Source organism: Tamandua tetradactyla, chromosome 11 (genome assembly GCF_023851605.1).
Source record: "Tamandua tetradactyla isolate mTamTet1 chromosome 11, mTamTet1.pri, whole genome shotgun sequence".
Lineage (NCBI taxonomy): Eukaryota > Metazoa > Chordata > Mammalia > Pilosa > Myrmecophagidae > Tamandua > Tamandua tetradactyla.
This window is the reverse complement of record NC_135337.1, coordinates 66,897,230-66,922,181: the sequence shown is the minus strand read 5'-3', so window position 1 is coordinate 66,922,181 and position 24,952 is coordinate 66,897,230. Positions and strand designations below refer to the sequence as shown.

The 24,952-nt window shown below is 43.0% G+C and overlaps 1 protein-coding gene across 3 annotated transcripts in view; it reads right to left on the bottom strand.

Moving 5' to 3' along the window:
• Positions 1 to 24,952, bottom strand: part of PACRG (parkin coregulated) — a 544,801-nt gene that overhangs the window by 68,310 nt on the left and 451,539 nt on the right. The window contains exon 5 of one of the 3 annotated variants that reach the window (XM_077120798.1): positions 15,674 to 15,765. The exons of the other annotated variants lie outside the window; for them this stretch is intronic. Coding sequence (XP_076976913.1) covers positions 15,689 to 15,765 — 77 coding nt within the window. The 3' untranslated portion in view covers positions 15,674 to 15,688. Of the gene's footprint in view, positions 1 to 15,673; positions 15,766 to 24,952 lie in introns of those variants that run through there. 3 annotated transcript variants of the gene reach the window in all.

Genomic DNA, 24,952 nt, shown 5'->3' with positions numbered 1-24,952 from the left:
TATCCTAACCTACAACTCTTTCTGATTTTCTTGATATGCAGGGCTGGAGAAGGAAAAAGTGAGATTGTGTCAAAAATATGTTAACTGTCCAGGTGAATATTTTATTAAATTTTCCTCAATGAGACCCTTTTGTAAGTTTAAACTTTTCTAATTTATTGGTTCAATACAAGCTTGCATCTTTTTTCCCTCCCTGATTGAATTAATAATATTTACATGATATACAAAATCTTATTTTTGACTAGAAAATGTTATTAAAAATAATAAATGTCATTTTCTATATAATTTCCATTAAGGACTGAAGAAAGGTTGGCATAATAAGTATATCAAATAAATAGATTTAAGTTGCCTTCCTAGGGGAATTAGAAAACATTGAAAAAAAAATCATCTACTCTTCTTCCCTCCTACCCCCACTTTTTTTTCTTTTGTAAAATTTCACATGAATGTCATGAGAAACATTTTTAGAACATACACACTTACATGATAAAGGAATAAAAGGGGATGACCCAAACGTATAGGGTATGGAAGAAAACCATAAAGGAAGTTCATGTAAAGGAAATGACTTGCTGAAGGTCATCCAAGAAGGAGGGCAGAGCTGTTTTTGGGGAGCAGGTCCCTTTGGTGAGCAGCTCTGTGCTGAGCGTGCACATGAGAAGTTGTGGAATGAATGAACAAAGACTTATGTGTTTTATGGTTTGACATCGAAAGAAGCCCTACATGCCTGGAAATAAAATAGGAGAAAGTACAAGACAAAGAGGTGGTTTGGGCTACTAGTTTAGACCAAATTGAGAATGCAGTCCAAAGTAGGGGAGATCTTGAGGACATTACCATGGAAAAAAGGCAGTCCCTGGAGGTTGGAAGGATGGAGTCAAAGGAGGGAGGTGATTCTCATGAGTATTTAGGCCAGGAGGCAACTGATGTTGATAGAAGGGCAACTGACCATATTCAGCCTGACTTCCTTGGTCATCCCTTGATCTCGCTCTGTACTCATTTACAAAGCCCCCAAACCAACACCAAGAGCATTACTAAATATCACCAATTTTATTGAAGGCTTCCCGAAGAAGGGGAGTGGAGATTTGTATGGCCAAACTTTTCCCAAAACTTTATGTAATATTTCTGTCCTTTTCTTGAATTTCCTCTCTCTACCACAGATTTATCTCATGGATTTCTTTCTTAACACACCTCCACCCCCATCCCAAATCTTCCCTTAAAACACCTTCCTCTGCCTCCTTTCAAACATCTTTCTCTGGACCCTATTCATTGGTCACCTGTTCACCAAATAAAAGCCTAGCAAAAGCTCTGAATTGAGCTACATCAAAGCCATCCACTGTCTGGCCAGAACTTCCCTGGAGGAAGGTGAATGAATGTGGACGTGTGTGTGGGTTTGTATATGGTTGTAGGAGCAGTGGGCTGTGCATACTTCATCTAGTGATGGTTAAGAATGGTAAAGAGTTGTAGCAGGAGACATTTCATTTTAGTAGGTTGAAGAAGCAAGGTGTCCAGCTAAGGACTCCTGGATGTAATTCTGCCAGAGCTAATTCTTATAGATAGGATTCTGGGAAGAGGTTCACGATCAAACTTTGAAATGTAGAACTTGGAGTCCTCTTACAAAGGTAGTCCTTGAAACCAGGAGAGCAGACAAATAAAAGAAAAAGATTTACTGCAGCAGGCAATCAATACCTGTGCGCGCCAACAGAATGCACAGGAGCACGCAAGGAGGAAACTCATAACAACGTCTGCACAGAACTTCCTCTAGTCGAAGGCTGGAAGAACAAAATATCTTGACGGGACAAAGCTCTTGCAACTGCTATTTTATTTGCTTGTCACAATAACCCAGAAAGAAGATATTATTAGCCTCATCTAATAAATGAGGAAAATGCTCAAGAAGATTAAGTGATTTGCTTTCAAGTCACTTATCTACGTGATGGGACTTGGAAGTAAAGTTTGAGAAGGTTTCTTTCAATTCATTTGATGGACAAACCTTTGCCCCATGCTGTGTGCTAGCCAATCTGCTGGCTGCAGGTACAGACACAGACAAATACCATCTTTGCTTCCACGAAGCTCACTTCTATGGTAGAGACAGAAAAAACACTATCAATGATCACACACTAAAAGTGATGTTGAACATTGAGATAAATTAACCCAAGTATGAAGGACAAAGAGGAAACGAGTGATTAATAGAAACATTACAGAGGAGGTGACATTTTCTGAGGTTTGGACATGAGAGAAATTTTCTGGGGAGTCTAAATATTCTATAATATTAAGAAAAATGAAGATAAAAGTCAATAGAATTTTAAAAAAAAGTTCTTTAAAGTGTGTAAATGCAGGCTGGGAGAGTCCCTGATGATGAGTGTTGAAAATACTCCTTTTAAATTTGGAGACTGCCAGCAGTCAACTGGCTAAAGTGCCCAGGTGGAATTCTGAGATGAAAAAGACTTCTGCAGACCAGAGTGACTGCAAAAAGAACTGATGTCAAAGCACTTCTTCCCTCCTTGTGCCAGCACTTGACAAAGATTTTCTCTGACAGAAACTAGATCCAAATTCTGGTCTGCCCTGGAATGTGACTTCTTCCCCACTAATGGGAGACTGTGACAAGTGACAGACTCATAAAATTAGCACCAATATTTGTCTCCATACAAGAGCTGACTGTTGAGTTCTGGAACTGATTGGATTTAATTATTTACTTTTGCACATTCAACTACTTGAAATATTTTTCTAAATCAGTACATATTTTGGGGGGTGGTACAATGGAATAAAAGAAGGAACAATGGAGAGTCTTGGTTTCACTTAAGATGTAATACTACAAATTCTTAATGGAAATTAAGGAATTCCTAATAGAAACAATAGGAAAATGTTGATTTGCAGAGTGAAATGTTATGCTAGTCCATAACATCATAAAAAGTTTTATTTTCTCAGCTAATGAAGGAGGAAATACAATTGCCACCTTACATAAAAGATTCGGGAATACTACCTTCCACAGCTATTCCTTAAGGGATATCCTTTATTTAAGTGATCAGTGAAAATTCCCAGGGTTTTTAGTTGCATATCAAAATGATATGTCTTGTAGCAGGAAGAAGTAAAACTTACAGAAATATAAATAAAGCATCTTCTGATGATGTCAAACAGAATGATGTAGCTGGCAACTGCTCTCGTTACCTAAAGAACTGGTTAAGAATACTGGGTGAAACCTCCTGCAATTATGTAGTCAGTTAAATAGTGTGAGCCATTTTTGTGGCAGAATTTCTATAAAGGAAGCGTTTTCAAGAGGAAATAGGTCAGGAAATGATTAATTTGTGACCGTACACAAATAGAACTTACGGAGCTGCAATTTCTTTTCACAGGAACAATCTTAGGAGCATAGAAACACTGCTTCTGAGGCAGTAACTTGATACAAAGAAACCACACCAATTTACTTGGACTTGAAAAGGACATGATTGTTTTCTGAATAATGTTACAGTTGGGCTTACATTCATTCTCAACCAAAGTTGAGCATTTTTGTTTCATTTAAGCAAAGAGATATGCACAAAAGTTAGATTTTCTCTCTATTTAATAACTTAAATTAGCGACATCAGTGGCATATGTTCATATAGAAAGTATTCGCTAAGATAGAGATCCATTGATGTAAGGTTATTTCTCTCAAGAAAATAAAATTACGGAAAGCCAGGATGCATACACATATCAATGGGATTTTGTTCAACAATCGTGTGACCAAAAATGAAAGTGTCGGAGTAAGGAGGTAGATGTTAAATCCTCCTTCTCCCTCCAAAAACCAACCAACCAACTAACCAAATAAGTACAACCAGAATCATATATTTAGGACCGATGGAATTCTTCCTGGTAGTGAATTAAAAGAAACATCTACACATTATTTTATCTCAAGAACCTTTTTTCTATCATCCACCGACCACTAAATACCTCTTCAAACAGACATGACAAATGCTTGGCATGGGTTTATTCTCTCTCTCCACCTCCTCTCTCTACCCTGTCAGTCTCCACAACAGACTTTGTTTAATTGGTCATGGCCCTTTGTTCACCTGAGGGTGGGCAAAGGCTCAGAATCTTGTGTCACATACCCTACTGCCCATCAATCAGAGTTAGAGAGGGAGGTGAAGTTCGTTTGCATCTATGGAAGGCGCTAAATCTTCAGCTAGTCAGTAGACAACTATTTATGGACTGCTCAAAGAAGTACCTATGCTTAGGAATACATAGAAGAAATTCAACTCAGTTTCTTCTGTCACCAAGATCAATTTCCGAAAGGGGAAAGAAAGGAGGAAAGCATGAATATTCATAAGTGAATCACAAGTACAGAAATATAAAAGAGAACGCAGTAGGAGGCCGCCAGCTCAAGATGGCGCTGGCAGGACCGGAGAAGGGCAGCGTTGTTTAGGAAACCTGTTTAGTTGAGGTAAAGGTACATTTTGCTTTGGAGAAAAATGTGCTTTGGCAGATGGAAGGAGAACAGTTGCCTTGCTTTTACGTTATTAAAGGGCGACATTTGTGTATTACTCTGTAAGGTGCCTCCCATTGCCGTCCCCACACATCTAGCAGCCATGGTTGGCCTGCATTAGGCAGAATCACAAACAGATATTTTCAGATAAATAAACGCTTGGAGATCAGCTCTGTACCCAGAAGCCTTTGGGAAAGCAGAAAGTTGGCAGGTTTCCCCAAAGCCTTTCTCTTAAAAGCAACATTTAACAATAATAAAATACCGAACTAAATAATTATTGGCTTACCAAGGGCAGGATTTAAAAAGGAAAGGATCGCTTGGAAGAGAGAAAGGACATTTTGAAAAATTAAAAACAAATCTCTACAATACAGATGTTAAAACCTTGTGATATTGAGAATATTTTTCTAGAGGGAAATATTTGTGAGAGAGAGTGAATAACATACCTCACCATCTCTCGTAGGCTCCTTGTGGTGGTGTGACGTTGTATGTACCCCAGAAAAACATGTTCCTGAATTTAACCTATTCCTGTGGGTGTGAACCCATAGTAAGCAGGACCTTTTGATGAAGCTACTTCAGTTAAGGTGGGGCCCACCTCAATCAGGATGGGTCTTCATCCTTTTACTGGAGTCCTTTATAAACAAAGCAAGGCAAAGAAAGAGAGTGCCATAGGAAACAAGAAGCACGACAGAAGGAAGAGACCAGGAGACACCACCATGTGCCTTGCCATCAGCAGCCCGTGTTTCGGAAGCAAATATTACCTTGATAATGCCTTGATTTGGACATCTGCACAGCGTCAAAACCGTAAGCTAATACATTCCCATTGTTTAAGTTTCACATTTCATGGTATTTGCTGGAGCAATCTAGGAAACTAAACCACCTCCATCAAGCCACGAGTTTTAAGCACGCCATATCCTGGTTGGTTTATGGATATTGACAGAGAGGACTAATGCCACAGGACGACACTAAGGGAAACGCCACTTGAAGAAAAGGACCTTGAGAAATCTGGAAGCAGATATTTCATATTATAGAAGCAAAAGAAAGCCATACCCTTGAGACTAAATTTTCTAATCACAAAGACTATCACCTCTTATTCAATTATATATTTAGATATATATCACACAAATGCCCACAACAGTTTTATTTCTAACAGCCCCAAACTGGAAACAACAAAAACTCCATTAATTGGTGAACAGATAAATCTATTCAATGAAACTGCTCAGCAATAATAAAACAACAAGCAGCAGCAGACCTTGATCCATGCTGTCACATGGATGAAGCTCAAAATAACTGTACTGAGTGAATTAAACCTGGCCCAAAGAGGATCCATATCCCATGACTCAACTTATATAAAATTCTAGGAAATGCAAACTAATGTATAGTGACAGAAAGCAGATCAGTGATTGCCCAGGGAATGGGGTGAGTGGCATGAGGGAAAGGGCAGAGGGAATGATGATAAGGGGTTCCCTTGGGTACAATGGACATGTTCAGTTTTTACCTTGTGGTGATGGTTTCACAGGTGTATGTACAGGTCAACACTTACCAAGTTGTACGTGTTAAATATGTGCTGTCTACCGCATGTCAAACATACCTCAGTGAAGCCACTAGAAATATCGATAGATTCTACATTCTGGAGATTTTGTCAGTAGAACTATTTTGATGATAGTTCAGTGGCTGTCAGGTATCTTCATGGAGGACAGCTATGTGTCATGGGGAACCTGATGGTATCCTCATTGTGCCTATCCAAAAGGTTATAGTTATACAATCCTTTATCAATGGGGCAGGAATATCCCCTTAAGCACTTCAGGATTATCATTAGAATGATACCTGTAAAGGGCAAATATTATAGGTTTGGGGTATTTGACAGAGCAGCACTTCTAAAATGCTTGAGCATCCCTCTCAATTCCAGCTAGGATGGAAGAGAGGAGGCTGTTCTGATCTAGGGCCACTTGCCCCATCTCTGTCCTACCACCTGCATCTTCCCATCTCCTCAAGGCTTCTGCAGGAGATCATCTCCCTTCTCTTTTGTATCTTCAGTTTCATGGAGTGCATATCTTCACTTAAACGTGGTCATGTCTTTTTTGTCTTTAAACAAACAACAAATAGCAAGCACGCTACAAAAATTTGTCCTTATTTTATCCCTTTCACAGCCAAATGTCTGGCAAGAGTTGCCTACACTTGCTGTTTTCCTCATTTCTCCCTTTTCCTTTTACATTGTCATCTGGCTTCTGCCCTATTCCTCCATCAAAACTGGTCGCTCCAAGGACAGCGACCTCCTTATTGCTCAATTCCATTTGCAGTCTTTATCTTCCTCTATCTCTAGAGAAATTTTTAGGCCATGCCCTCTTCCTTTAAACATGTTCTTCTTTGGCCCTGTCTAGGAGTAAACTTTCCTGGTTTCTCTACTATATTCTAGGCTGCAACTTCTTATAGCCTTGAATGTAGGTGCTCATCAGGTTTTCACCCTCGACTGTCTTCTTTCTCAACCTGTGGTACTTCCCATGGGCCACCTCATCCATTAACAGATTCAGTTACTCTCCAAAACCTAACAACTCATAAGTCTATTTCCCCTACAGGTATTTTTTATTGAGTTCCAGAATCAAACCTTCAGTTATTTAGGGGACATTTCCATTTGACCATCTCCAGAGAGTGAAATCTTAACAATGGATACAAGTGCACTGGATGTCTCCCTTCCTCTCTACAAACTTGTTTCTTGTCCCCATTTCCTATTTCAGAATTTTGTTTCCCTAACAGAAATCCAGGAGTCATCTTTCACCCCTTCCATTCCTAACTCATGATGCTCTATTATAAAGTCTTGCCCTCGGCTTTTCTTAAATAATTTCCAAATATTTCCATTTATCTCTGTCCCCTCTGCCACTAACACATGGAGGCCACTGTCATTTCTTACTTGGGTCTCTCTATTCTGCCTTCTCACTGGTCTCACTGACTAGCCTTATCCCTTGCCTTCGAAACTTATAATGCATTTTCTCACACAGAGAAGTTCATGGAAGTTATTCCTTTGGGCTAGCAAACAAAAGTCTTTTTTTTAGCCTATACAAAGCATTTTAGAAAATAATGCATCTCAAGTTCAATACTGCTATCAACTCTCTCACTTTCTGAATTAGTACCCAGCTGGCCTATAAAATGCCTCTTGCATACCCTCCCTGCCTGGCATTCCTTCTCCATTTCTCTATTTTGATTGACAGATACATCTTTTGTCCATCAATCAGTTCATCCCATTAATTCATCCATCTTCAGCTTTGTTCCTAAATAATTTAAATCTCTTATCACAGACGTATAAGATGAGAAAGGCAAAAAGCATAGCGAACATGCTATTCCTAACCACACAAGCCAGTTTAGGATGAAAATTTTAAAAGATGTATGAGGCTATTGCTGTGAGGGGAAAAAAAAAAAATTGGTGAAGCAAATTGTACCAAGGAATACTTTCATGGGGAGACAAATCCCTGCAAATGGGGCTATGCCTTATCGCTCCATCTCCTGTAGTCTCAACAGGAAACGGCATCTGATGCCCCATTGTCATGTCCGCTGCTCCCACGACGCCTTGGCTGCTCTGGTGGGCCATGAGCAGAGACCCCCCAAAGCCAGAGGACGAGGGCTGCTGCTCAGAGTGGGGGCTGGGCTCCGAGGGTGGAGAGCTGGTTTAGGGGTGGAGCTCTTGGGGACAAAAAGGAGGGAGCCATGGGGCAGGCTGCTGGCCTCCTACCTGGAGCTCCCAGGGGGACATTTCTTCCTGTGTCTGTGCCCAGGTCATAATGGACCCTTTAAAAACTTTTCTTCCCTCTTCAGCCAAGTTCTAGGAACTGCCTGCTGACCTCTCACACTGCTGCTTGCACCTGATGATCCTGACCAGGGTCTCTCTGGCCTCTGGCCCACGGAGAAACAGGGTCCATGCTCCCAAAGGGACCCTAAGGTGCACCCAGGCCAGCAACCGTGCAGGGACCGCCGAGACCCCTCCTTCTGCCACCTTCGGTTTCTTTTGCTTCTTGTTTCCTTGCTTTCCCCCATCTCACTCTTTTGTGCTCTTCTTCTTTTCCTTATCTTATTCCTTTCTTCCTTCCCCCTTCCTTCGTTCCTCCTTTCCTTCTCTTTTTTCACCACCCAGGTTGGAGTTTAGCTCTGTCCCTGTCCAGCTGCGGAGGCTGCGAGCTCTAAGGCCGCGCGGGACCCCTCCCAGCCAGGCGGCATCTTTCTGTTATCAAACCTGGGACAAATCTTCTGTCCCTTGATCATGCATATTCTGGAAATGGGCATAGTCGTCCCGGCCCATCATCAGTCCCTCGCCCCAGCTGCTCCCCTTTGGGTCAGATCCTGCGGTCTGCAGGAGGCCACCCCCCTGGAGAGGTGGGCCCCGGGAGCGCCGCTGGCACCCGTGACCCGGCAGCCAGCCATCCTAGTGCACGTCGCTCACAAAGTTGTCAGAGGACCTTATTTGTTCTATATGATTATCTGTCCACTTCGACCCATACAGCAGACGAAATGTGCTTAATTACACAGAATTACCTGCTTAATGCCAACTCCGACCCCGAGTGAAGCAAGAACTGTCCTCGCCTCGGTCTGTGCCCCCCAGGATTCACTCACAGCATTCCTATCAAGCCCTTCTTGAAAGTGGCCTCTGCTTTGTGAAGGATGTACGTGGCCAGGAAGCCACAATCGGGTTTAGGCAGGCAACCGCGTCCCCTCTGTTCCGCGGGAACGTTTGGTAGTGCAGCGGAGCGTGGCGGCTGGGACAGGAGAAGAGCTCGTGGGTGAAGGGGAGAGGGATGGAGGCGCAGTGAAGGAGCTGCTTTTGAGTGCAGAGAGCACGGCCAGCAGGAAGCACGTCTGTCCAGTGTGTTCTGTCCCTGCTGCCCCCTGAAGCCCACGCTGCCCCTCTTGGCCAGTAGCCTCGTGCCTTGTGGCGGGAGCCCTGGCCAGGCTGCGTTTCCTTGTTGGCTGGGAGGGCCTGTTGCCCTCGCATCTTCTTCACAGCTGTGCCTGGGCATCTCAGCACCGTGCCTCCCCAGCTGCCTCGTCTCCATTGTGCCCACTGTGTTCCTCACTTCCTCTTCCTCACTGCTCCTCTCTCTGCAAATACCATCTTCCCAAGTCTGGTGCAAGCCCTAGGTCCTCAGGAGGCCTTTTCTGACCATGGAAGGCCCTGTGACCTTTCCTTTCCCTGCCCCTCAACTCCTACTGCAGCTACAACTTAGCATTCAATTATATTCCATTTTGTGCTTTTTTGTTGCAGGTATCGTCAGTCATAGTTTAGGGGCTTTGAAAGCGAATACTTCTTAGATATTCCCAACAACAAGCAGGCACATAGACCCAGAATAAATATTCCATAAATGCTTGTGGCTGATAAATAGGATAACTGGTATTATAAAGGGGCATAATTTCCTCCTATAAAGGAAACAATTATTTGTGCTACTATAGTGGGATCAAAAATTTATTACTAAATGTTTTATCTTAAAGAAGTATAATAAAGAAGGGACCTATATATACATTTCTTTAAAAAGTAACACTACACAAATATTACATATATACATATGAATTCTTTTTTGCAGCAAGTCTTATGAAAGGAGGACAATCTGCTACTGAAGATGACTCCTTGGAAATAAACAGATTTAAGAAGTCCTTTCTGATATCGTGGTACAAGATGTCAGCAATAGGAATATTAAATTTGTTATTTTTATTTTTTTTTATTTCAATGCCTAGAAGCAAACTCATTGAATAGTTCCACTATCAGGTCAGAAGTAAATTAGGTTCTAAATTATAGGAGCTTAGTGGAAGTCTTTCAACCCGAAATCAAAAATGCTCCTCTACTGTCAGCTGGAGAAGGTTTGAGGAATCTTCCTGATATAGAAGCTAAAAGAATTCTTGGATCTGTGGATACTTTGAGAGAAAGTCAGCACTTTTTTCCACTCATCTCTTCCTTCTTAAGAAAAAAAAAAAAACAAACACCTCTTCTCTCCTCCAAATTTTTTTGCAGAGAAGGTTTTACCTAGAACCATTGAAGGGGTCTCTCCCCAAAGGATCTGACAGCTGTGGGGTTATAATTATTAAAAGGTCATGAAGCTGGTGGAAGTGAAGAGGATGGTATCTGACTGTAAAAACCACACCAGTGCTCAGGGAAACTTACTGGAGCTGAAGGCGAAGGCCTTTGGAACTCTTCCTGGCCCTAAGGCCAGGGCGATCCCCAGCTAAACTTGAAAATGCTAATTCTGGGAATCAAATGCAGGATGCAATCTGAGTGTGTGGAGAAGCAGAAGGATTAGTGCTTTGAAAATTATTTGCAAGCAATTTTAAATTGAAATGCGACATTTAGCACTTTTTAACAGTAAAATATTTAATATTTTTACAATTAAAACACAAGAAGGAGATTCCGCTTTCTTAGTTTTAGACATACCTTTCCCCTATGTTAACCGCCACAGAGAAAGTGAACTACTCATTTGGAAAGCTTTATTTTAAATGGAGTGTTATAGTTTGAGACATTTGAATAGATGCTAGATTTCTAGCCATCTACAATGAAAACAAAACAAAAAACCTGAGCTCATTTCCATGACCTAGCAGGCTTATCTGGCAGGTCAAATGCAAGCCACCTTTTTGGAGGATTATTCCATCTGCATTGATTCCCATTTATAAAGTTTTCCCCTATTTTCAGCTGAAGTACTTACTTTGGGAAATTTTATAAGAACAATCACGACCTGCAAAGTAGCTAATTCATTCCTTTATTTCTCCAATATCACAAGCCTTATCCAAAAAAAGATGACTGATCTTCTTCCATAAAAAGAGATCTTTGGTAAAATATTGGTTCAGTGATTATAGTTGTCAGAGAATAGATGCACTATCTTAACCCTTGTCTTCATAAACGGGCAACCAACCTGGTTTGAATTCATTCATTCATTCATTCATTCAAGTGTTGAGTTTCCACTATATGCTGAGGATTGTTCTATGTATATTTTTGACACTTTCAGTATTATTATTTTTTTGCTTTAAAGACTGGCCTCCTTAAACAACCCCACCAAAACTTACCTGCCATCACCAGTATCATCTAATTCAATGCTTTTCAGACATCAATTGAAAGAAAAAGACCCTCTTGGCTCAGGGACTAAGCCTACACTTTCCAATTCCTTCACCCATCTCCACTTGAAGAATTCGTTGCTTAGAGAACTTTCAAGTTCCTGGCAGGTCACCAGCTTTTTCAAAATGACTAGCATAGGTTGTAAAAAACCATTTCCTTACTACCTAATACCAACATCAGAAACGGCCAACAATTGTATTTGATTATAGATAGATAGATAGATGATAGATAGATAGATAGATAGATAGATGATATAAATATAGATAACCATTTTGATTGTATTTCTAAACTCCGATCTCATGCTTGCTTTGAGGTTTATTGTGCTTTTTCACAATCACTGCTTCTCTGTATGAGCTTTAACAGTGTGCCATTTTTTAAAGCTTCATAGAATGCCGAAATTGGCGTTTGTGACTGGGACACATCGAACTAACTTAGCTGCATCTGCTTTATTTTCTTGCTAAGATCGGTCCACGACTGGCTGGGTCAGCTGGAAGGGAAGGCTGCACCAGCAATGCCAAAGCTGGGGTTCCTCTGCAGGCACAGCCACCAGCTGGCTGACCCGGCCTCTCTTCTTACAGATGGACGAGAAAGCGAGTGTTTAGGAGGGACTGGGTGGCCACGCCTCACTGTATAATTCCTGCAAAGCTATTTCTGCTCCCACCAGCTGTCAAGAGCGGGACGGCTGGCAGCACCTGCCCACTCCCGCCGGCAGCACGCATCGGTCACGAGAGGCCCACGTCTTCTTGGAATCCTTACATTACACGTGTTTGGTGCGTCTTCAATATCCACCTCACTGGAACCGCAGGAAGTGATGTTTTTTTCATGCCATAAGCAAATACGCAGGAAATTTTAGGTGGCTTATAAAGACTTCTAATCTCACTGGCCATTTAAAGGAAAATCAATGTAAAGGATGCAAACACTTTGCAGTGAGAGCGTGCTGCTTCCCCACATGCTGCATTTAGGGTGTGTCTAGCTGCTGGGTGCCCAGATACCTCCTTCCAGCACCCAGGGATGCAAAGGCCTGGCCCCCCCGGTCCATCTGGGAGCAGCTGGGGCTCCAGGGAGCTCTGTGGCAAGGGCACCGCCCCTCTGCCCTGTCCCCTGCTCCTGCTTATCAGGTTCCTCTCATTCTCTGCTGGACTGTCCCTGCAGGACCATCTCCACCTTAGAGTCATGCCCCGCCCCCCACACCCCGGGGACCTGGCTAAGAACCCCCCCTTTCCATTTTCGTCTCCCCCACTGGTTAGGAAAGCAATTCAATTAGAAAGGATTGCTTGGACCACTTCACGTCTCTGCCTGTGCCTGCACCTTCTCCCCCTGCCTGAGAAATCCTTCCTTGGGTTCCCTTCAGCCCATGAAGCCTCGCCTCCATCTAAAGCCAGCAAAGGGCACTGGGGCCCCAGGCTTCGACAGCAGCCTTCTGACCTCCTTTCCTGCCTCCACTATTAAGTCCTCCCACAGCCCTTTGAGTTTCTTCTCTTCTAGCATTTATTACTAATTTTTTTCATCCCAAGCAAAGGCCTCCTTTCCACCTAATAACCTCTAAACTACTTCCTATCTCTGTCCTAGAGTAGAAATTTGCTATTTCTAGTTGTCCGTTAAAAGTGGGCACGTGCCGTCTTTGTCCTTATGTGCCTCACTTCTTTCACTGAGCATGATGTTTTAGGTTCTTCCATGTTGCAGCAGGTCCCAGAACCTCTTTCTTTCTTATGGTCAAATAACACTGCATTTGGTGTGTGCGCCACCTTTTGTGTATCCACTCATCTGTCCACGCACACTTGGGTGTTTCCGCCTTCTGGCCACTGGGAAGCTGCTGCTGTCAGCCCTGGTGCACGAAGATGAGTGTGAGACGGTGCGCACTCTTCCTTCAGCTTTGCTCCTCTCCCTCCCTCACCAGACTGCAGGCTTCTTCCTTGGACTTCCCTTGGCCCTGGCATGCTGCTGGCAGCGAAGCAGGTACCCAGCAATTGTCTTCTGAATGCAACATTTGGATTCTTAATATTTTAATTTATTTTTTATGAATCTCCTTACATACAGAAATGTATGTATGTCTATTTCTGTACATACACAGGCACAGAGGCAGATGTTAGTTTTGTTCACAATGTCTTTTCTTCTTTTGCGGTGCACGGGCCAGGAGTTGAACCTGGGTCTCCCATGTGGTAGGCGAGAATTCTACCACTGAACCATCTGTGGACCCTCTTAATTTATTCTTAATATTTATTCTTCAATTTATTTCTTTTTTCTTACATATCATATACATATACCATAACTATTAAATTATTTAGTGCAAGTTAATTGAGAATAATTTATATAAGGCAAGATTAAATCAAAGAATCCTAATATTTCAATATCATTCCATTTTTTTTCCCTTTTTGAGCTCAATAAGTTAACTTTCTCTAGGGCATTCTGGTATTACTTCAACTCTCCATGATTTTTCAATGGTAATGTTTTAAGCGATGTAGTCAATTCTCTTGATTACTTGGGATGCATGCAGTTTGGACCTAGTAATTTGTAAATGTTGACGTTTCTAAGTGTTTCCTTATTTATCTGTTGTCAATATCTCTTTCTGCAGAGTCGACGTTATTTCTCAGTGATTCCAATTTCTTAATTTTTCTCTCTGGAGCAGGTTGAATGAATGAATGCTTCAGCTCTCACCTGCTCCTTTGCTCACAATTCTACTCCTTCCTCCTTATTTGTGAGCTTGTACATGACATGGCCTATACGGGTGCTTCTTTGTGCTACGCTCTTGTTCAGGATGCTTCTTTGTGCTACGCTCTTGTTCAGGATGCTTCCTGTTCAAACGGACTCTTGACCTCCTTGTCCGGGTCCCAGCCATGCTTTCCACGCATGGTTAGCAGCACGGCTGATGGTGGTAGGTCACCTGGGACTTCTTTTCCAGAAGGCTTTCCTTGAGAAAACTGTTTCTTCTATAAATACATTTTCTTTTAAATGCAAGTTTTTTGAGATATATTCACATATCATAGAATCATCCAAAGCATACAATTGATGGCTCACAGTATAATCATAGAGTTGTGCATTCGTCGCCACAATCAATTTAGACCGTTTTCATCACTCCAAAAAAAACAAAAATAAAAATAAAAATATCCCATACCCCTTAACCTCTCCCCGTTATTTATTTTTTGTCTTCATTTTCTTACTCATCTGCCCATTACACTGGATAAGAGTGTCAGTCATGGGTGGGCCACGGTGGCTCAGCAGGCAAGAATGCTTGCCTGCCATGCCAGAGGACCCGGGTTTGATTCCCGATGCCTGCCCATGTAAAAAAAAAAAAAAAGAGTGTCAGTCACAAGGTTTTCGTGAACACATTTAAATACTCAATTATTCTTTGTGGTGGGTTAGTTTTCTTGACTTTTCCATGAAGACTGTTTTGCATGATAGTAGTTTAGAAAGATCACCAGTTTATGGTTGTGATCTGATTGGTCCAACAGATTCGTTTAGGAAAAACATCCTCTTCGCTTCTGAATGCAGTTTTTTCTATGCTGAAAAAGCCCGTCTACACTGTCACACCCTCAAGCAGATTCGACGGACGCCCAGAGGTGAGATGAGACAACACTCTGCCACCCCTCACCTCCCAGCTGGGCCATTTCGCGGGCCAGGTGTCCTTACCCTGCCCTCCCGCGCACACCCGAGACCCGGCAGTGGAGACCGTCAGAGGCAGCGTCTCCACTCTCTGCTGTGAACAAATGACACCCAGCTTTGGGTCGTTCCAAATGCCCTGAAACGGAGTGCCTCTGCCTGTGCAGTTCCAAACTTGCAAGGGACCCTGATGGCCTTGGCATTCTTTGGAATCCTGTCTATTTATTTACCTTTTTGTATGTTTATTTAAGACTCATATTTTCAAATTGCTTCCTTGCCTGCAAAAAACTTCCTTTCCCAGTTATCACACTCTGGAGTAGGATTTGGGATTCGAGGCAAGACACAAGATGCCACCATGAAACAAAACCTTCCTGTGCCTCCGTTTTTGGCTGAAAAAAATAAATTGTTCTATCGATCAAGGATGACCCGTACTTCACAGATCCGTCGTGAGGATTGGTGAAGCAGCGCCTGCAGGAAGTCCCCCCAGTGCCTGGCCGTGCTAAGGGCTGCTGGCTGCTGGTTCTGCATAAAATCCACGTCCACGCTGAACCCAAGTGGCGGCTCGCCTTTCAGTGATGCCTGGAGTTAAACCCTGATGGTGGGTGGAGCAATGTTTCTGCAGGTCCCGATCCTCGTATTCTACTTCCTTTGGGAGCACAGGAACAAACAAACAAAGGTGCAAATAAGTAGGAATGTGGCAACTTGAAAGGAGATGTGGGAAAGACAGCTATTTATTTCATTACAAGGTAGTGAAGAGCTCTTTAGATAGCTGTGGGAAACCAGCTCCATTGCTTTCTTATAGGTTTTGTCTATACAAAGTTTGGTTGTCATTAAGGGTTTTTTCAAAAGTAATCTCCAAGACAGCAAGTTTTGTTTTATTCCTAGATTATATTGCTCCCTTTTACTTTGTCTCATTTCTTACATGAAATTTATTAGAATACCAGAGCAAAGTGGTTCTGAGTCCCCACATCAGCCCTTCATTTTCTGTGCGACCTGACCCAAATTGTGTAATGTCCCTAAGCCTAAGCTTCCTTTTTTGCAAAATTGGAGATGATAATTAACCATAGTTTATGCAGATCCTTTGAGGATTAAATACAACAATCTAGTTAAGCATTTAGGATGGTATCTGCCACTTGGCAGATACATTGCAATCAGTATTTTTAATGGTTCCAGATACATTTTGTAACTATTTTTATGTGATCATCACCATTTAACTTCTACAGATATTCTTTTAAGAATTAAATAAAGGGGGAAAACCCATGCAAGTGTATGTCTTCAAATCACACATATATCTGGAAGTTAAAAAAATCTGGCTCATAGTTTTAAGTACTGGATTGTGACTTAATTTAACGTAATGTATAATATATCATGCTAAAACATAAGGAACAAAGCAATGAGTTTGCATAATCACTACCTTTTCCTGGCTTCCCTCTTCTGTCTTGAACCCGGACCCTCAACCCTAGATCCTATTCTCATCCCATGTCTACTACAAGACGGCGACGCATGAACCTGCAGCCTCTGCTCCACCTGCGCAGACCCAGCAGTGAGTTCTGCCAGCTGTCCCAGGATCCCTGGGCGTATGACGTAAGACACGTAGGGGCTCATAGAAAGTGCTCTGTGAAAATGGGAGTTACTATAAGGATAGAGCATTCCTTTCCTGCACCCCCCACCCCCAACCCAATCCTCCATCCTAACTCAACCTGTAGCAGAAAATACACAATTGGCCCAGCAGACATGTTGAGTTTAGATGCTGGGTGTAAAGCCACGAAGAGGCAAGTCATTGTGGGAGAGGAGCTCACATTCTCGTTAGGGAGAGAGCTAGTAAGCTAATGATGCATGATGCTCTAATTGCAAACCGCGCACATTTTGTGAAGAAAAATAAAGTAAGGTAAGGGGATGGAGGGCAGCGGGGAGAAGAGTGTGGCTGGGGAGGACCTCCTCGGGGAAAGACCTCTGGACGTGCCCCTGGTGAGGTCAGGGGAGGGGTCTCAGGTGGAGAGAGTAGAAATCGCAAAGGCCTTCAATAGGAAATTACTTTGGTGTTTCTGAGGAATAGGGAAAAAGGGTAGGGCGCATGGGTTGTAGGAAGTGAGGTTGAGAGAGTGAAAGGCAAGACTGAAAGGTTGGCAAAATCAGAAGCCACTTCAGAAATGGGGAAGGAGTGTAATGGGAGGCCAGTGGGAGGTTACTCAAGCAAAAGGATAATGTGATGTGATTTATGCATTAAAAAGATAACTCAGTATCACATGGAGAACAGGTTTTGGAGCATTAAGAATGGAATTAGGGTGGGCCATGTGCCTTAGCAGGCAGAGTTCTCGCCTGCCATGTCAGAGACCTGGGTTCGATTCCTGGTACCTGCCCATGCAAGAAAACAAATAGTGGAAATAATCAGAGCAATTCGAAAGCCATTGCAGAAGTCCAAATAAGAGGTAGTGGAGGCTTGGAAAGATAACGGTCGGATATAGTGAAAAGTGATCTTCTTCAGGATATATTTTGAATATAGAGCCAACAAGACGGATGAGGTATGCCATATAAGAATAGAAGAGCAAAGGAGAACTTTCAGGATTTGGGCCTAAATAACTGGTATCAGGATTGGCTGAGTAGGCGATGACCAAAAGAACGTGGAGTTTAGGGGGAGGAGGACAAAGAATTGTGTGTTTGAGGTTATGTCTGAGTCCCCTAGTTGTACATCCAAATTGGTACACAGAGTGGGCCGTTGTATATGCAAGCTAGAAGGATGGCTGTTATGGAACATACATATCTGGGAGTCAGTCAAATGACTAAACCATGCAGATAAAATGCACAGACTAGCACAGGGTTCCCCAAAGGTGGTGTTATTGTATTAGTGTCTTGGAGCAGGTAACTCCTTATTGAGGGGTTGCCTTGTGCATGGCGGGACGTTTAGCAGCATCCCTGGCCTTAGCACATGAGTTGCCCATACGTCTCGCCAAGTGAGGACAAAAATGTCCCCAGACGTTGCCAAATGACCTCTAGAGGGCAAAGTTGTCTCCTGTTGTGACCCACTGGATTCTATAGACTTGTTGGTGGAGAGCAGCTGGAGGAAACAAGTGGTGTGAGGACAGAGCCCTGTGTCACCAGCACCTGAAGGCTGGGAAGGCGAGGCCAGGATGCAAAGGAGAACCTGGGCAGGTGGATCCCATGACTAAGAGAAGGATGCTGTCGAGGAGGATGAGTTGCTTAGTGTTCTGAGGGTCTGAAAGATGAGGGCAAACACTTGGCCACTGGATTTGCAAGATGGAGGTTATCTGTGACCTGACAAGAGGCATCTTCATGCAATGGAGAGAATAAAAGACTAATTGGCATGGGCTGCAGAGAAAATGGGGGAGGTTTTGAGGAGGTGGATATGGAAAACCTTGACAACCCTTGAGAGGAGTAAGGCAGAGAAATGGTGGGGCAGCCACAAAGGAATGGGGGAAGTAAAATGGATTTTGTTTTAAACAGTAAAGATACAGTAGAAAGTGGAGCACTTACAGAAATGAAGTCCATGGCTAAGGGAGGGAGGAGGGACTTCAGTACTCTGGAAAGGTTGGCTTTAGAGAGCACATGGCTAGTGCTGCACCCGTCATGGTGGGGGGGGGGGGCAGGACACGGGGTGCAGGTGTAGGTAAGTGGGTGGTGGGAAGATATGGCCGTTCTCACGCAATCACTTCCAGTTTCTTAGGGAAACAGCAAGCTAATTTATTTGCAACAAAAGAGGAATCAAGTAGTCACTGAAGAGAGTGGAAACAGAGATTCTCTAGGGACATGTAGAAAGATTGTTCCAATCTGTGATTTGTGGTGAGTGGTTAAAGTGAGCAACTGCACGCCACCCTTCCCCCTGAGCAGTAGGCACGGTCCTCAGGCTAGTAGCACGGCTCTGCTCTGTGACTGGCTTCTCCTCCAGGGTCTCACACCCACCCAGACCAGCCCATGGCATCTCACACCTACTCCGCACACACTTCGGTCAGGGTGCCTGCATCTGAGCTGTCATCTACGGCCCTTGGGGAAACTGTGCATTGTAGCTATAAAGGGCTGCATGCCTGGCTCTGCAGGACGGTCAGGTGCCAGGCTTCCCCCATCAGGTGCACCCTCCACCTCCACGGGCTGCACGCCTGACTCTGCAGGACGGTCGGGGTGCCGGGCTTCCCCCGTCAGGTGCACCCTCCACCTCCACAGGCTGCACGCCTGACTCAGCAGGACGGTCGGGGTGCCGGGCTTCCCCCTTCAGGTGCACCCTCCACCTCCACAGGCTGCACGCCTGACTCTGCAGGACGGTCTCGGTGCTGGGCTCCCCCCGTCAGGTGCACCCTCCACTCCATGCACCACTGCAGAACTTCTCACACTTGACATCCAGTCCCCAGTGCGATTGGGACTCAATGGCAGTTTTGAATAAAAACGGGGAAGTTGCATTTGCAAAGGCACTAAATGCTAGGGGGTATTTCAAAGTTCCTCAAGGGGAACAAAAATCCTATAGATGCTGCACATATAAACTATCATTGATTTATATGGGACTATTGAAGGACTTAATTAGATGAGGGAAGTGGAAATCAAGAAGACCGAGTATTGTAAAATTGCAGTGCTAGTGAATGAGATCAGAACCTTAAATAACAGATGATTTATTCTTGGAACACAGTGCTCTAAGTAAAAATGATAAAATAAAATAAATTCAATAGCAAATCTGGGGAAAACACAACAATGTTTTCAGGCATGAAAGTCTGACATCTCACTGGATCCTGATGTAGCGTGTGTGTGCATGTGTATGCATGTGTGCATGTGTTTACGTGTGTGTGCATGCATGTGCACACTTATGTGCATGTGTGTATGTGTGTGCATGTGTGTGTGCATGTTGTGTGCGTGTGTGCATGTGTGTACGTGTGTGCACACACTGGGGTGACTGGAAGGTGGGTGGATAGTGTTGTGGAGGGAAATTTGAAGCAGTCAGACTCAACTTTGATTTCTCTAAACTATCAAGCTCTAATAGGTATTTTAGATCTCATTTTAGATTTCTAATGTAGCCCACTCTACATTAACACAGAGTTTTCAAGCATTTAGCAATATTTCCCTAAAATTCCTGACTTGGGTTTTTATTCCTGTTCATTGTTCTTCCTCTTTTTTTCTTGATGGCAGTCTCGTGAATCTGATGGTCTTGTGACCCTTTTCTGTCCTTTCCTCCATCAGCTTTTGGTCTAAGTTTTGCTAGTTCAGTTTTCTGGATCATGTGGCCACCCCTCAATTTCCAGCTTTCCTGCCCTTTGCCTTCTTTCTCTCAGTGAGGAGGAAATAATCTCCTGGCTGCTCTCACTTTCCAGTCTCCACATTGTTTCCCCATCCCTAGTCCTTTAATGGAAATGAATAAGAAAACTTACTCCAGGTGCTTTTCAAAATAGCCATTTCTCTAGAGCATGTACACAATGCAGGGAAAATGTTGTTTCCCAATGCTAAATTACTCTGGACCAAGAAGAGAGGGAAAAGAACAGTGCATGTGTTATATATTTAATTGAGCAATGGCTTCTAAAATTCCTAAAGACTCATAGAATCCTTCTCTTCTCACCCAAGCTTCTGCTAAGAGTAGCCTGCCCTTGCTACTTTCATTCCTCACCTTTGTTCACTTTTCAGCCACCTGAACATACGGGCTTGCCACAAACCCTCCTATGAATTGCTTTTGCCAAAGTCTCAGGCTTTTCTTCCTTTTCCTCACCAGTTAAATGTTGGTGTCTCCAGGATTCCGTCAGTGCTGTTTTCTGTCCATGTCTTTATATTTCCTTGGGTGGTCTCACTAACGACCACACTCATGCTCAGATCTCTCACAGCTGTCCTAAGACGTTTATTCTATTTGCATTTTGGCCATCTCCACCTTGAAGTCCTATAAGCATCTTTTAAACTCAATCTACCTAAAGCTAAAATAATTTTATTTCCTGCAGCTATCCTCTTTCTGAATTCAGCACTGGATTAAAGGTGTCCACAGCTACCCATTCAAGCAAAGCGACTTCTACTTAAAATGCCTGGGACGTCTTCCTGGGAAGATTCTGCAGCCCCGGATGAAGGTGAGGTGAGCTGAGGACATTGGGCAGCACCGCCCTGTGGCTGCCTGTCCTTGTCCATTTCAAGCAAAGATAATCATGTCTTATTAAACAGGAGGTTCTCTTCCACATGGAAGGAGACCTAAGGTTCTCCCTAATAAAGTTGATACCAATTCCCTCCCAGGATAGGATGGGAGGTACATCCCATCCCCTTGGGGAGAAATGTCATCCGACATTGCTCGAGGGCTTGCCAGGTTCCCTGCTGGCCTCCAGGGGCCCTGTTCTTCCTTAACAGACAGCCTAAGGATGGACGTACAGGGCTTTGACTTAATAGTGACCCAGTGTAAATAGTGATTCTCTAAGGCTTAGAGATGTTAGAGGGAAATAAACATGAAGAATCTCATGCAGTGAAATGCTGAGGGCACCCAGCCCAGTGCACTTGTCTTCAGCATGAGGACCCCACAGGGTTCCCTCCCAAAGACTAAGCCATATGTCCCTCAGCACCCTGGTGAGCCAGGCTCAGTGGGTGGGGCAAAACCCCACCAGTGTTAGGGTCCCTCTCAGTTTCCCATTGCCCATGGGAGCCCCCAAGGCCACAGGGTATGACAACCATCTTCAGGGAGAACTTGTTCCCAACTCCAGGTTCTGGGTCAGGCCTGACCTCCCCAAAAGTCTTCAGCAGAGCCCAAGACTGAAGAGACCAGGCGCCATTTTGTTTCAACCCTACAGAGCGGGCTCCCATCTTTCACCATCAAACAAACTAGGTTAATTATTTAAACTGCATAGAATAATCCAATAGCATTGAATTTGTCTTCTTACTTTGACTTTACTCATCAAAGACATCATTTCTGCTCAGATCTCCTCCAGGGAAGGCTATCATGGCACCAGCACCAGTGTTGTGTGAGGTGAATCTGGAAGTTGCCTCGCCTAATCTTCAGAATAACTCGGTGAAGCAACTTTAGTATTCCCTTCCTGCCAGTGAGGCCACTGTGGCTCATGGATATGAACTCACTTTACCAAGGCCTCTCACTCAACAAGGGAGAAAAAATTAAGGAAAAATAAACATGTGTGTATTAGTTAGGGTTCTCTAGAGAAACAGAATCAACAGGGAACACTTGCAAATATAAAATTTATGGAAGTGTCTCACGTGACCGTAGGAACGCAGAGTCCAAAATCCACAGGGCAGGCTGCGAAGCCGATGACTCCAATGGATGGCCTGGATGAACTCCACAGGAGAGGCCCACCAGCCAAAGCAGGAATGGAACCTGTCTCCTCTGAGTCCTCCTTAAAAGGCTTCCCATGATTGGATTTAGCATCACTAATTGCAGAAGACACTCCCCTTTGGCTGATTACAAATGGAATCAGCTGTGGATGTAGCTGACGTGATCATGACTTAATCCTATGAAATGTCCTCATTGCAACAGACAGGCCAGTGCTTGCCCAATCAGATGAACAGGTACCACAACTTGGCCAAGTTGACACCTGTCCCTAACCATGACAATGTGAGAATACCCTGGAATATTCAAGATGAAAGATTAGCGCATAGGGACTAGCTTCATAAGGTATTAAAAACGTGCTATCCAATGAGGTAGACACTAGCTATATGTAACTATTTAAAATTAAAATTAATTAAAAAGAAATAAAAAGTTCCTTTCCTCAGTCACAGCCAGATTTCAAGAGCTCAACAGTCACACATGGCTAATAGTTACAATATTGAATTGAATAAAAAGAGACTATTTCCATCATTCAGAAGGTTCTATTAAAGTATATCGTTAAATTTTAATAATGGAAACAACTCGGGACAGGAGAAGACACAGGCAAGATGTTTATAGACCAGAATTAAGTCCAGAATTAGATCCAAACAATACGGTGGTTTAGACTGTGATAAAGATTGTGCTTCAAAGGTGGGGAAAAGAGAGGCTATTTTTAAAAAAATTTATTTATTAATTAAAAAAAAATTTGACAAACCAAATAAAACATCAACACATATAATCAGTAATTCACAATATCATCACTTAGTTGCATATTCATCTTTTCTTAGAACATTTGCATCAATTCAGAAAAAGAAATAAAACAAAAACAGAAAAGAAAAAAAAAAGATTATACCTACCATACCCCTTACCCCTCGCTTTCATTGATCACTAGCATTTCAAACTAAATTTATTTTAGCATTTGTTCCCCCTATTATTTATTTTTATTCCATATGTTCTACTCATTTGTTGACAAGGTAGGTAAAAGGAGCATCAGACACAAGGTTTTCACAATCACACAGTCACACTGTGAAAGCTCTATCATTATTCAATCATCATCAAGAAACATGGCTACTGGAACACAGCTCTACATTTTCAGGCAGTTCCCTCCAGCCTCTCCATTACATCTTGAATAACAAGGTGATATCTACTTAATGCATAAAAATAACCTCCAGGATAACCTCTCTACTCTGTTTGGAATCTCTCAGCCATTGCCACTTTGTCTCATTTCACTCTTCCCCCTTTTGGTCGAGAAGGTTTTCTCAATCCCTTGATGCTGAGTCTCAGTCATTCTAGGATCTCTGTCCCACGTTACCAGGAAGGTCCACACCCCTGGGAGTTATGTCCCATGTAGACAGGGGGAGGGTGGTGAGATTGCTTGTTGTGTTGGGTGGAGAGAGAGGTCACATCTGAGCAACAAACGAGGCTCTCTTGGCGGTGAAGAGAGGCTATTTTTTATGCGGTATTGGGCAATTGGCTATATGGAAAAATATATAGCTGAATCCTTATCTCATTACTTACACTTTATAAATTCCAAACAGAACAGAGACTGAAAATGTAAAAGCAGTATGAAAGAGAACCCCTTAATGTTCTGGAAGAAAGGATGGGTGAATTTATTTGTAAACTCTAAGTGGGGATATTTGCAATATATTATAATTAGATAAAGGGCTAGTTGCCTTAATCTGCTAGATCTCATACAAATCAATAAGACAACCAAAGCAAAAGAAAAATGGACAAAGGACATAAATAGGGACTTCATAAGAAAGTAGAAAAGGCCAATAATCATAGCAAAGGATACAGAACCTTGCTTACACAAACATTTTAGCGTGTTTTCCCTAAAATCAAGGAAACTCTCCCACAAAATCACAATACACTCATTAAAAACAGCAAAGGAGCACCTATACATCACTACCGCTTATCTTCACCTCCACTCAGATGTATCCATTTGTCTGCAAAATGTTCTACACAGGATAAAGATCCAATCCAGAATCAGCGTGGGGGTTAGTCGTGAAGTTTCCTTATTCTCTATCTGGAACAATTCTTCAGTTTTCCCTTGGCTTTCATGCTCTTGACACTTTTGAAGATTACAAGCCAGTTTTTTTTTCTATCTTTTTAAGAATGCCCCTCAATTTGGGTTTGCGTGGTATTTCCTAATGATTGGATTTGGGTGATGTGGCTTTGGCAGGGATGTCACAGTGCATTCTATCAGGTGGTGTAGGATGATGGTTTGTCTCTTTACTTGGGTCATTTGACTAAGGCCATGCCTGCCAGGCACCCTCAGGATAGGGTTACTATGTGCTCTTTGCAGTTAATGAGCATTTTGTGGGAAGGTGTTGTGACACTACATAAATGAACAGGTCCTCAGGAAACTTTCAAGGTGCCTGAGGCACAAACTTACATTTATTTATTTATATTGGTCTGGATTCTCTGATTTCTAATTTATCCAATGGGTTACTGTCCATCTTACCATCATTATTTATTTCAATGCTCAAATTGTTCCCAAGTTGGCAACAAGGAGTCCCATTGAGCTGTTTTCTGCATCCCTTTCTCATGTCCCCATTGG